The sequence below is a fragment of the Selaginella moellendorffii genome, unplaced genomic scaffold (genome assembly GCF_000143415.4).
Source record: "Selaginella moellendorffii unplaced genomic scaffold, v1.0 SELMOscaffold_25, whole genome shotgun sequence".
Lineage (NCBI taxonomy): Eukaryota > Viridiplantae > Streptophyta > Lycopodiopsida > Selaginellales > Selaginellaceae > Selaginella > Selaginella moellendorffii.
Window position 1 is genome coordinate 831,489 of NW_003314286.1, and position 12,686 is coordinate 844,174.

General features: G+C 41.1%; 2 protein-coding genes across 4 annotated transcripts; one reads left to right on the forward strand and one right to left on the reverse strand.

The window, feature by feature from the left end:
• Positions 1 to 8,183: 8,183 nt before the first annotated feature.
• On the reverse strand, positions 8,184 to 9,428 carry LOC9637229. Of its 3 annotated transcripts, none has more exons than XM_024679629.1 (8): positions 9,301 to 9,428; positions 9,159 to 9,246; positions 8,783 to 9,033; positions 8,629 to 8,730; positions 8,542 to 8,559; positions 8,415 to 8,490; positions 8,312 to 8,343; positions 8,184 to 8,258 (listed from the first exon to the last, which is right to left on the reverse strand). In XM_024679629.1, the coding sequence occupies exons 1-8, from the start codon at positions 9,394 to 9,396 to the stop codon at positions 8,238 to 8,240; spliced, it is 684 nt and encodes a 227-aa protein (XP_024535397.1). In that variant the 5' UTR covers positions 9,397 to 9,428; the 3' UTR covers positions 8,184 to 8,237. The 3 variants fall into 3 exon arrangements, with proteins under 3 accessions (XP_024535397.1, XP_024535396.1, XP_024535398.1); XM_024679628.1 differs by having other exon boundaries at positions 8,542 to 8,580; XM_024679630.1 differs by lacking the exon at positions 8,542 to 8,559.
• A 132-nt stretch (positions 9,429 to 9,560) lies between these two features.
• On the forward strand, positions 9,561 to 12,610 carry LOC9637230 (transcriptional corepressor SEUSS). Its single transcript, XM_024679695.1, has 12 exons — positions 9,561 to 10,431; positions 10,509 to 10,733; positions 10,799 to 10,927; positions 10,989 to 11,037; positions 11,105 to 11,195; positions 11,243 to 11,321; positions 11,377 to 11,424; positions 11,472 to 11,540; positions 11,605 to 11,690; positions 11,753 to 11,846; positions 11,896 to 11,965; positions 12,022 to 12,610. The coding sequence occupies exons 1-12, from the start codon at positions 9,754 to 9,756 to the stop codon at positions 12,390 to 12,392; spliced, it is 1,989 nt and encodes a 662-aa protein (XP_024535463.1). The 5' UTR covers positions 9,561 to 9,753; the 3' UTR covers positions 12,393 to 12,610.
• The last annotated feature ends 76 nt before the right edge of the window (positions 12,611 to 12,686 follow it).

The following is a 12,686-nucleotide window of genomic DNA, read 5'->3' on the forward strand; positions in this document are numbered from 1 at the left end:
TGTAAGAGATTGGGCGCCGTCAACTACAGCATTCACACCTTCCAGTCTCGGGCATGATGCTAGAAGCATCTGGAGAAGCACATGAGAGACGGGCGAGCAAAGCTCGCACATTTCTAGGCACTTGAGAGAGCACCACACCAAGCTCTGGTTGCTAGTGCGCATCCTCCCAATTATCTCGAGCCTCCGAATCGTGGTAGAGAACGCGATCAAGGCCCAGACAAACGGTCCCCATGATATGAGCTCCGGGAAAGCATTGAGGGAAAGTGTTGTGAGGGAGCTAGCAGCCCAGGCAAGCCAGTAACCGCTAGCTTCCATCTGGTCAATGCCATAACCATTCGCCATCACCATCGCCACCATTGCCATCCTCATCGCCATGGCCACCATCGCCATCCTCATCGTCATCCCAATTGCCATTGCCATTGTCATCGCCACCGAGGAAATACTGGAGCACGATGCTGAGCTCCTTGAGGCAGTTGGGAGCCTTGTACTTGGTGTGGTGAAGGACGCTGGAGATGGCATCCTCGGCGTTTCTCAGCTCCTCCATGCCATTTACCGCAAACCCGAAGCACAGGCGAGAGACGGCCCAGCGCAACTTGGACCATCGCTTGCACACCAGCGAGCATTTGGCGAGCTCCCGCGCATCGCCCACCTTGGTGAAGACGTCCACCAGGAAGCTATCATCCAGCTCCATCCCTCTGACTTTCAGATTCCCAGCAAACCTGAAATTATCTTCGATGTCCAGGTCGATCAATCCAGTGGAGCGGCCAGCAATGTCGAGCTGCGGCATCTACATAGTTTTATAGTATGATTTTGTACACATTATGTATGATTATATGGAACTCTTCGCGTTCACCACCTTGATGTCATGGAACTCAAGGAGGCAAGAAAAATTATTTGAAAGTTATTTTGTGTTTTGATATTTCGCGCACTGCACTTCAGATTGCGCCGTTGGCCAACGCTACATGCCTGCCGCGAGAAGAATCTCACGAGCAACAGCGTTTCCTCTCAGGTAGAGTGCTGTAAAAACTGTGCTTATGTGCAAAGCCGCCGGCGGCTAGCGGCCTTTTTTTTGCAGCAAGCCACGGAAGGGGAGGTTCTCTCTGAACATTCCATCGCAAATCTCCTCGGCGCTACCAGCGTTGACGACAGAAGGAAATCACGCTCATGCTCCTCTGCCGCCTGTGGAAAATTCTCAACCAACACGAAAATCTATAACTTTGAGCTTTTAAAAGTCAGGGAATTTTGATCGTATTAGCACATTTTGAGTTAAGCCATCGTTTTGGTCGCGTGAGCTCGCCAGGCGAGGCGATCCAAGTCTTTTCAAGAATGATGCATTCTTCATTGCTCTTGATTTGCCTCTGTGTGTTTTTCACAGGCTAACATGCTCGACGTTGGCCTGAAGGAGCTGGAAGTGCTGGGCTTTAGATTTGTTGTCCATCTAATCCGCATAAGCAATGTAGGTTTCTCTTTTCATTGATCACTCACTTGATTCTCTCTAATATTTTCAATGGAAAACATGCTTAATAAAGTTTTTGAGCTTACCAAATCAAGTATAGTTATAGCATGTAGAGATTATTTAATATTTTAATTTTGTAAGGACTTTAATATGATACTAAGATTGATGGGAGAACTCTAAAACACTTTCTCTTGAACCCCAACAAGCTTAGAACACAATGTTGCTATGACAAACAGCTTGATGTCGTTTTAGCAACTATAGATCGACTATAAATTCAAATTCTAAACTGATAAACTATTTTAAGTGTATGACGAATTTTAGAGTAGTTAAATAAAGTCACTTACGTAATAGTTATTTATAATTGACACTTAATATTTAAAGGAATAAAGTTGAGAACACCAAACCTGTCCATGGTTGTGGGAAACCTGAGCTAAATGGTAGAGCAATTTAACCAACTCAAAGTAAGGGTAAACAAAGTTGCCTTTCATGCAAAAAAAAAAAAACATTTTAAAACAACCTTAAATTTGCATAATAGAGCAAAATTACTAACATTTTAAGTAACTTGCACTATAATGCAAAATGTCATCACCCCAAATGCCATCACACTAACCCCTCTATAGCCATGATATTTCCCTTGGAAAAACTTTTACCATGATATCTTATATATATATATTATGACAAAAGTATAAAGTTGAGAATGAATGAATAAAATTGAGGGACACATAAAGTTAGGTAAGAGAAATAACCACTGGAAATAAAAATCTTATGCTTCTCAATTGAGCATAACATAACCATAATATTTAGAAGCACGTAAATTCAAATGCATCCTTATTATACAACCAATCAGAAATCATTTCAATGAAGAGAAATTATGGTACCATCATCCAGAAAAGCAAACATAATTAATGTCCTATGTATTGCTCAAGATTATATATAAACAATGATTATTCAAACATAAAAGATAGAGAATAAGATTAATAGAGAAGATCTACATTTGTGATGATATTGTGGAAACAAGTGTGAATGAAAAATCTAATATTGTAGGTAAACACAATATTTATAAAATATCAGCACAAATATATTACCATAAAAGTAAAGTTATTATTATAATTTATTTTTTATTTTTATATTAGTAGTTTTTGGGGTTTCTTTTTTCTCTATACTACAAGATTTTATTAATTATTTATTTTTGCTAATATATGTGGCTTATTTTCTGGCATGCATACCTTATTTAATATTTAAAGTTAAAGAAGAAACAAGTTTCTCACAATTTTAATATGTTCCTACTTTATCAAAACCTCTTCTTACATATATAACTCTGTCATAGGATTAACTTTAGTATTTTAGATATAATAAAGTATATATAAAGAAAATTAAATAAATATAATTATAAAGTTAGCAATGTGAGTGCCTGGAATATGGAAAAGGAATATAGAAAATATGTATATCAATTAGCTCAAAAACCCTATCTTATATACAACAGTGAAGGGTCCGGATTAAAACCAATCTGACAGCTACCAAAATCCTATTATGCTAATATCAATATATGGTATTGTAGCCGTACATTTGGCCCTCACATCATTCCCTCCTTTTGGAATAATGAAAGACCATTAGGGTTCTCTTGTAGATGGGTTGGGATTTGGAGGAACGTCAGGAGGAGGCATTGGTGGATTTATAAGTGGTATTAACTACTCATGATCCTTTTGTATGAAGCATTTCAATCATTGCACATGCACAATCTCTAGAGGATTAGCCTACTGGATGTCATGCCGAACTTTATAAACTTGTGGTCCAACTTGCCGCAACACTCGATATGGTTCTTTCCACTGAGCAAGGAACTCCTTAGATAAACTATATACCGTAAGATGGGAAAACGGACTAACACCAAGTCATCCACTTTGTACTCCGTAGGTGAACGATGATGGGAGTTGTAGCACCATTGTTGTCCCATTTGTACACAACTTAAGTATTTAGGAAACTCTGCTCAGACAAGTGGAAGAATGCTTGTCAAATACTAATCTTACGACCTAGCATCAGCAGCTCATGGCAATCATGAAGGTAAACTTAGCTTCGTTAGTAATATTGGATTATGACCATACAAAAATTTATATGGTGAAGCACCAATAGAACTCTGGACCCTATGATATATACATATTAAAGAGACGCCAAATAACCATCCCAATCCGAATGTTGAAAGTTCATATACTTCATGATCGTCCCTTTAAATATCTGAATGAGCTGTTCCACTAGATCATCTGATGTGGATAATAAGCACTCGTAAAAGTGTGGCATATCCCCAATCGAGACGTCAAAACATAAAATGCCTTAGCCATAAATGCGGGACCATTATCCGAAAGAATCCGCTTTGGATAAGAATGCTGGAACACCATTCGATTGAGGAGGAAGTATCCAACAGCAGTTGCAGAGGCACTAGCAAGAGCACTAACTTCCACCCAACGAGTCAAATAGTCAGAAGCAATAATAACATACTCATTGCCAGCAATCGACTGTGGAAAAGGTTCCATAATATCAAATGCCACCAACTCAAACATACGGGAAATTGCAATTAATTCCAACCGTCCTTTTGCGGCACAAGAGGGAGTATTACGAGCTTGGCATTAAATGCAACTACGCACATACCAAATAATATTATGTTGCATCTCCGGCCAATAGAAAGACTTGTGCAGCTTCTTAATTACATGATGATGTTCTATATGCCACCTAGAACAGGAGAATTATGGTAGGCATGGAGAAACTGTGAAATAAAGATAGAAGGCACCACCAGTTGTAAATGATTATCAGGATCTGTCCCTACAAAATGAAGAAGGCTATATTCAAGGTGATATTGAGAATGTAAATGCCAGAAAAGCAAGTCATCAGTAAATGATGCAAGATTCTCAAACCCATCTCGAAGCCTTTGAATCCACAGCTTAATATTTTGAGCCTCGCGAACCTCATCAAGAGAAGATAGATCTTGCTCTACGCCTTGTGGACACTGAATGTCAAGTACAACAACTATCGACGGCATAAAATCCTCGTTGAGAAAATCCACAGATGCTGAAATAACAAGCTCATTAAAAACATAAAAAGAGAGTAAAGAAGGAAGAGAAGCTCGACAAAGGGCATCAACATTAGCCATAGAACTCTCTGAGCGATGAACAACATCAAAATCATATATTTGAAGTTTCAAAGACCACCGAGCAGTATGACCAACCAGGTTCTTTCACTTTAATAATGAAGGAACGACAGCATGGTCACCTTCAAGTAATGTTTGAGAACCATGTAGATATGCATGAAGTTTCTCGAAACCCCAGACTGCTGCTAAACACTCCTTTTTTGTCGTGGAGTAGTTCACCTTTGTTAGTTGTAATGTACGGCTTATATACGTAATAAGATGGCGTTGACCAGGCACACTTGGGCTCTCTTGCATCAACACATTTCCAAGACTAATATTAGAAGCATTCATGCGCAAAATAAAAGGTGAAGTGTAGTTAGGATATGCCAAAACTAGAGGAGTCGTCAATAGCTCTTTGAAATCTATGAATGCTTGCTCACAATCCAGAGACCAAATGAAAGATGGCATTGATGACTTCAGCAACACTCGCAATAGTGCAGTGCGTTAAAAAAAATGATCCACAAAACAACCGAGATACTACACTTTGCCCAAGAAGCGTTGCACATCATTTACACATTTTAGAGTAGGGAACTTTAGAATAACCACAAGTTTGTCAAGATTAATTTACAAACCCTCACGAGAAATACAATACCCAAGATAAGTTGAGTCTTTAGACCCAAACATGCACTTTGACCACTTTAGCTTTAAACCAACATTTTGTAGCTGATCCAACACTTTACAAACATCACAAATGTGCTCTTCTCATATCCCCTCCGAGTGGATCAAGATATTATCAATGAAGTTAGTAGTCATCTCCAGCATATTGCAAAGAACTTTGTCCATCATTCATTGGAAAGTTGCTGGAGCATTGTTTAAACTAAATGACATCACCAAAAACTCGTACAAACCAAATGGTGTATGAAAAATAGTTTTAGGAATATCTTCTTCGGCCATCAGTACTTGCTAGTACCCAGAAGCAAGATTTAATTTGGTGAACCAATGACTTTGCCTCTGATGATCCAAGAGATCAGCAGTGTAAGGAAAAGGGTACACATTTGGGATTGTCACTTCATTTAACGGAGGATAGTCAATGCAGAAACGAATACTCCCATTAGGCTTTATCACAAGATGAAGTTCACATAGCCAAAGACTCCGCGACTTCTGAATAACACCTTTCTCCAACATCTCCTTGACGTTTGCATGTGAAATATTGATTTCTTTGGGTGATTGACAATGAACAAGAACCTTGATTGAACAAGCATCCCTAGTTGGAATCGGATGACATGTGGTAATCTTGGCCCCAGACTATAGATCAAAGTCAAAGAGATTAGAATACTCTTTCATAAGCCAGTCAACCACTGTAACACAAAAATTGTCAAAGGGATTGGAAAAGGGAAGAGCAGAATAAAATGGAAATATAAGAGGAAATAGTGGGGGGATAAAAATAATGGAAGCAAAGGTAAAAGTAGGGGGACGAAGGATGAAACATAAGGAAGTATGAGACAAGGAGGGAGAAACTTTAAAGTCACATTTGGCATGATTGTGCTGCAACCAATTTATACCAAGGATGAGGTAAAAAGTTTGACTCAGCACCACCCGCAATAATTACAACTCAAGCTCAAAATCACCCATACGCACCACCAGATTTGCCTTATCCCATGCACATGCATGTGTATGGCCGTTGCCATAAAAAATGAAAATTGCTCCCATTGCACGATGCAAGTGTAAACGGCAATGTGTGGTAACAGGTTGAGCAATAGAAGATAAACTCAAACTTGTATTAACCAACAAGGAGAGAATAATATGAGATTTTTTGTTATAAAAACGAACTTAGAAAGTAAACATTGGATGAACTGGTGCCGAGTGAACCCCTTAATGATACTCCCGAAAGAAAGATGGAGGGGTCATTGACTTATTCGTGTAAGATCCCTTTGTTACTCGTGTGACTCCTCGTTTCTCGAATGCATCTCGGTGTCCAGAACTTCCACTGCAACAGCACTAATAGGATGTTGTTGACGCCAAGGTCTCCATCCAGGAAATGGAAGTCACCAATTTGGAAAACATCGACAACACTGATAAGTGTGACCAACTTCATCACATGCCCAATAGCGAACGTCACGGCCACGACCACATCCTTGCCCTTGTCCTTGGACTCGAGCAGCAACAACATCAACCTCCATTAAAACAGAACCATCGCCCATAGGAAGTGGAGTGGAAGGATGGGCAGTGAGAAGTGGAAGAGGCAATATCTCATAATGTTGTGCCAAGTGAAGAGCATTATCAAGGGTGGCTGGAGCAAGTGCATGCACAAGTCTGACAAGATCTTGATGAAGTGTTGGGTACAACATTCTTAACTTGATCCGCTCTGATATATTTGGTTCTGCACAAAACAAGAGGCTTAAAAAATGAATGCCAAATTGCATCACCGGTTTAGATGGCCCTTGACAAAGACAATGCAATTGCTGGAAGGCATCATCACAATTGTCAACATGTTTGAAAACGTCAAGTTTGAAAACGTTTAGGAGAACACTCCAATCCCCATGAGTGGCTGCACTAAAACCATTATGCCACTGCAGTGCCGTCCCTTGGAGACACGTGGGAAATTCATGCAAACATCGAGTATCATCCCAAGAATGATATGTGGTAATCATTGTAAAGTGATTGAACCAATAGTACACATCATCCTTAGGATTCCCACGAAAGAACTCCAGCCGAACGCAAGGATTGGCACCAAGAGCAGGAGGAGCTATACCACGTGCCGTGAGTGCCACCATCAATTGAGTTTAATTGTTCAATTGCAATCACATGGCATCAAGCAATTGCACCAACTGCTGCTCCAGAGTTAAAGGACAAGATTGCTTCTCTGCCATGAAGATGAATGAAGAGGAAAGAGCAAAAGAAGAGCAATGAGAAGAAAATTAAAAGGAAAGGAATGGAAAAGCTAGATTTAAACCAAAATCTTGAAAGGAAAGAATAAAAAAAAAGAAATGGAAAAAACTAAATCTAAATGATGTAAAAGCTAAATCTAAACCAAAATCCAAAATCCAACCACTCCTCAGGAATAATAAAAAGTGCCCTTTACCTTCACCAATTTGAGTGTTTGGAATATGGAAAAAGAATACAAAAAATGTACATATCAATTAGCCCAAAAACCCTAGTTTATATATAGGAGTGAGTGGTCTAGATTGAAATCAATCTGACAACTACTAAAATCCCACTACACTGCACGTACACTTGTCCCTCACAGCAAGAATTTATAATTCTTGAGAATATAACAAATGTGTAAATTAGAAGTTAATAGCATCTTTACTCTTTCTTAAATTAGTCATCAAATAAAACTTGGCTACAAAAAGATTAAATTAGTTTTGAAAAATGTAAATTATGATGATGCTATCTCACCTAATAATTTTTAATAGTAAAACTATATACATTAATGATTTTAGTAGTCACCTCATATTTCTTTAACAAATCTTGAAATAGAAAAAAGTAAATCCTTGCTAGTATAAAGTGTTTTAGTACTTAAAATAATGAGTGAAAATTTTCTATTCAAATATATAGAGCCTTCAATTGCCACCTAATATTTAAAATAATAGAATTGATTAAAAAAATTCATTTTAACACCTTACTACAAAATTAATTATCATGAAAAATTGGGTACAAATATCATTATACAGCCTTCTGTATTAACTGCAAGCATAATAATGTTTAAATAATAAATTTATAAAACTTATAATACCTACCTCTCTTAAATTTGACCATTTTGGAATAACACCTATATTAGGTAGGAGAAACAAAAACATAAATATGTAAAATATAAAAGCTTAAATATAATCCTTGTAATACCTCTTAAATTTTTTTGTTTAACTGACTTATCTCCAAAAATCTCCCTTTCATATATTTCTCTAGACCTCTTTCTCCCCTATTAAATATAAATAAATATAAATTAAAAAACCAAAATATAAAAATATACCTGCTCAAAAGTTACATACTGTGCATCAGAAGATAATACCTTTACCAAAAATATTAAAATAAAATTAAAAGAATAGAACACTTTTACCTCCCAACTATTCTCCTTTGACCATTTCAAAGATGGTCTCAAATAAGACTTCAAAGCTATATATATACCTCCTTCCCCATATGGACGTTCCAAGAGTGCAATCTTAAAAATTATAAATATTAGTATGTAGTAGAATGAAGATTATAAATCTCACCTCTATAGTATCCTTTCCTATAAGCTTTCTAATAGTACATTGCCACCAACAACCTGATGTCCACCAATCAACTTGATCCCCAACTTTCCAATCTTTAGAAATTGTGATAGCTTCTTTGAAACTAGATTGGAAAAACTTATCCTCTCTGAGAAAGGGTGGTGGCATTGGACGAATCATGTGTTGAAGGTGCTTCTTTGTAGGCTTCCTTGACAAGAAAGGGATTATCTGGTACTCCAATGTCCAATGATCCTCTAAAAGAGAACAAGATATGTCAAATTTACACATAAAACCAGAAGAAACCATGTGGAAAACCGCAAGAAACCGTGCGAAAACTCACACGAAACCGCAGTTCTCACACTTTAAATCAGGTGCATACCCTCCTCCTCATAGTCTAGATACTTCAAAAGATATTTGAGCCTCCCCTCCTTCATCCTCCCATCCTTCACAAGATCAATATCCTGGATCTGAAGAGAATCATGTGATCTATCAAAGAGAAGATACACTAGAAAGACTCAGACCTTGCATCTAAACCATGCCCCCCTGTAGCCACTAAGATTAGATCTCACTTCCACCTCTTGACCTTTGTAGAAATCACAACAAGGAGGAGGCGCCATAAGAACCCTCCGCTCAAGAAGAGGGACTTTCTTTTGCCCTAAGCCCCAAATCCATGAGGCGCATATTCACGCCCAAAACCGACCTTCCACGTGGCGGCACGTGAGTGGTAGCCATAAGAGGCGAATATTCACTCGAAAGCGCTCGTGCCATTGTAGCGCGGGCTTCTAGGGTTTACCGTGTCGTGCAGCAGAAGAAATGGCGCTCTAGAGCAATCGGCTTCGTTTCCTCGCAAGGTATCTATCGATCGCGTCTCTCCTCGGCGCAACCAAAATCGTGGCCCGCCGGCGCAAATGCGGGGCTTTGAGCTGCTGGAGCGCCCTCGCGATGCCCCCAGCTAAGTCTAGCACCACAGAGCAATGGCCAGGTACGCACCGGTGGACGCGCTCCAGCACCAGCTCGGCAAGAACGAAGATTTCTTTCTGGTAGACTCCAATCCCCCGGCGATTTCGGCGCCGAGTTTCTCCTTCCGGGAGGCCAACGCCTTCCGCTCGGCGCTTAATCCCAGCGACGCCGCCGCCGCCATCTATCACTCCTTGCCAGACGAGTGGTCGGGCACGACAAACGCCGTGCCCGATACGCCGCACCAGCAGCAGCAGTGGCTCGCCCAAAACTCCAATCTTTCTGGAGGACCTTTGTGGCCGGGATCGCACGAGAGCTTAGATGGAAGTGGTGGTGGTAACGACTACGCCCCGGACAAGAAGCCCAGGATAGAAAAACAGGACTCTTTCGACGAGGATCACCATCGCCGCTTGCCGCCAGCGGTGGGACTTCACGGCTACATAGGTGACGAGAACTTGAGGAAGGTCCAGGCGCTCCAGAGGCAAGGGAGCGCGCTGGAGGCCAACCAGAGGATCATCAACGCCTTGTACAGCTCCAGGCAGGCTCCAAGCTTGCAAGGAGCGTATCACCAGCTCGATCAACTCAAAGCTCGTCAGCTCACTACCTCGGGACACTTTGTTGATGGAAATCTTTTGCGGCAGTATGGGATCCAACATCTGGTCGTGGATCCAAGCCACCAGCAGCAGTCACTGTTGGTACGTTACGTAGGAAACAAAAAGAAAAATTTGGTCTCCTTGTTTGCTAACATATAACTTCCTTTTCGCTGTACCAGCAAGGACACAACTATCAACCTCCTTTCCAGTCAATCAATCATCCAGTCTTTCAAGTACAATATCAACAACAAGGAGGAGCAAACCCGTTATACTCTCAGCCAAGGTTGCAAGTGGCTTATGGACTAAAGCCAGAAGGAATCAAGCATCCGTTGTCACTGGCTGCGTATGCGAAGTGCTCTCAAGTGTTGACTCTCTGCATTCAAGAGCAAAGGCGGAAGCCCAGCGTACGTTTCGTTTCTAGGTTTTGTATCTCTTGCTTCGAGCTCAATCCACGTTTTTATGTGTGCAGGACAACTCTGTCCAGTTCTGGAGGAATCTCTTTCAAACGTTCTTTGCCGAGAATGCAACGCAGCGCTGGTGTTTGTCCTGCTATAATTCGTGTCCTGTGGGGCGCCATGCCCAGGGCCTCTTTCCGATGGTGAAAACTTTTGTTGCTTTTACAGTTCGTTTCGTGATACTAATAGAGGATCTCTTTCCAGGATCATTGGAAGTGCAATTTGTGCGTGGTGGAACCTGGTCGTGGATTCGGTATGTTGCTCACCTTTCGCAGTAAAGCGTTTTTACGATTTTTGTGTTTTCTTTATCATACACGCAGAGGCTGGCGTGGATGTTCTTCCGAGGCTTTTCAAGATCAAGTTCGATAGTGGACTGCTTGAGGAGCTGTTCTTCTTGGAACTCCCGGACGAGTAATTTTATTTTGCGATGAGTGCAGTGGAGTAACAGATTGTTTCAGGAGGTATGCTTTATCATCAGGATTCGCAGTTTTCGAGTATGCTAGAGCAGTTCACGAATCCTCTTTCCCGGAAGTCAGGGTAACGCTCGTGATTGTTTTATATATACATTTTGATCAAGCAATCCGCTCTGCAGATAGTCAAACATGGGCGACTCCGAGTGACATTCAACCATATGTTTAAGGCAAGTGACTGGCTTTGATTATCCCTGTTATAAATTTCTCATCGCAGATATGCTCATGGGAGTTTTGTACAAAGTCACACGAAGAGGTGGTACCCCGCAAGAATCTCCTCCAGCAGGTTACATCGCGATGCATAGATTTTCTTTTCTTTCTCTCCTTATCATGTTATCCTGCTGGGACAGGTGCATCAACTGTCAAATCTCGTTCACGAGGTCGAGAAGGAAAGCTTTGACGCAAGCGTGGAAAACTTGAAAAACCATTGCAATGCGTAAGCAAGGCGCCTTTTCTTGACGTATTTCCGGCTCAAACGTTCGTTTGCTTGCATTTTAGATTCCATTTGGCAGCCAAGCAACTTGCGGTAAAGATAGACGCGCCCTCTGTAAACGACCTCGGATTTTCAAAGCGATACATAAGATGCTTGCAGGTAGGCCGTGAGCATATCAGACACTTGATCATATTTCCGTGTTTAACAGATAGCAGAGGTGGTCAGCAGCATGGAAGATTTAGTAACCTTCTCGAAGAAAGCAGGCCTGGGTCCAATCGGTCAGTAGTTCCTTAATTCCTTTCATCCTTATCTTACACATTTTTTGTCGTCGCAGAGAGCCTGGCAAAGTTTCCCAATCTTCGAAAGAGGCCTCTGGACGACTCGTCGCCGCAGTCCTCCATCACTTATCTTCCATCTCATCCAGACAACAACAGGCTCTCCTCGCCGCCGGCGACACCGTATCATCATCCGCCACCGCCAGAGCTCCGGGGTCATTATCTTCCAGAGCAGCAGCAGCATTCCTTTAGTTTGCAGCAGCAAGCACAGGACTTCGTGGCCCAAGCGCGTGCAAAATCAGGCTTGCAGCAGCATCCAAACGCGACCCATTCCTCCATGCGGACGGCGACGGTGCTCTCGGCGGGCCAGCAGAGCTTACCCGGCACCCCGCAGAGCGAGATGAGTGATCTTCGGTCCAATGCGAATTAAAGGAGAAGAACGAGCGAACAAAAAAACGAAAAAAAAAACCAGTCAAGAAGAACTAGGAGGTAACCTCTATTTGGTTTTCTACGTTTTGCCTGGCCCGGGGAAATTTTGACGACTATATATGTAATGATCGTTTTGAAGGTTAGATGGGAAATCTGCTATGGTTTCCTTTGAGCAATCTTATGTTTCTATAAAAATAACATATTTTATAGTCCGGGCAACTCAAACGCCGCCACGCACTCATGTACTTAATAGATATTTCGATTATTATAACTAGATGCCGTACGACAACACAAA

Bases quoted from the DNA above. Each gene is read 5' to 3' on its own strand.
- LOC9637230 (XM_024679695.1), top strand. From the start codon at position 9,754: ATGGCCAGGTACGCACCGGTGGACGCGCTCCAGCACCAGCTCGGCAAG. The intron at 11,691-11,752 runs GTAAGCAAGGCG...CTTGCATTTTAG, and splicing joins TTGAAAAACCATTGCAATGC to ATTCCATTTGGCAGCCAAGC. The intron at 11,966-12,021 runs GTCAGTAGTTCC...TTGTCGTCGCAG, and splicing joins AGCAGGCCTGGGTCCAATCG to AGAGCCTGGCAAAGTTTCCC.
- LOC9637229 (XM_024679628.1), bottom strand. From the start codon at position 9,396: ATGGCGCCTCCTCCTTGTTGTGATTTCTACAAAGGTCAAGAGGTGGAA. The intron at 8,731-8,782 runs GTGAGATTTATA...ATAATTTTTAAG, and splicing joins TAGGAAAGGATACTATAGAG to ATTGCACTCTTGGAACGTCC. The intron at 8,344-8,414 runs GTATTACAAGGA...TACCTAATATAG, and splicing joins TAAACAAAAAAATTTAAGAG to GTGTTATTCCAAAATGGTCA.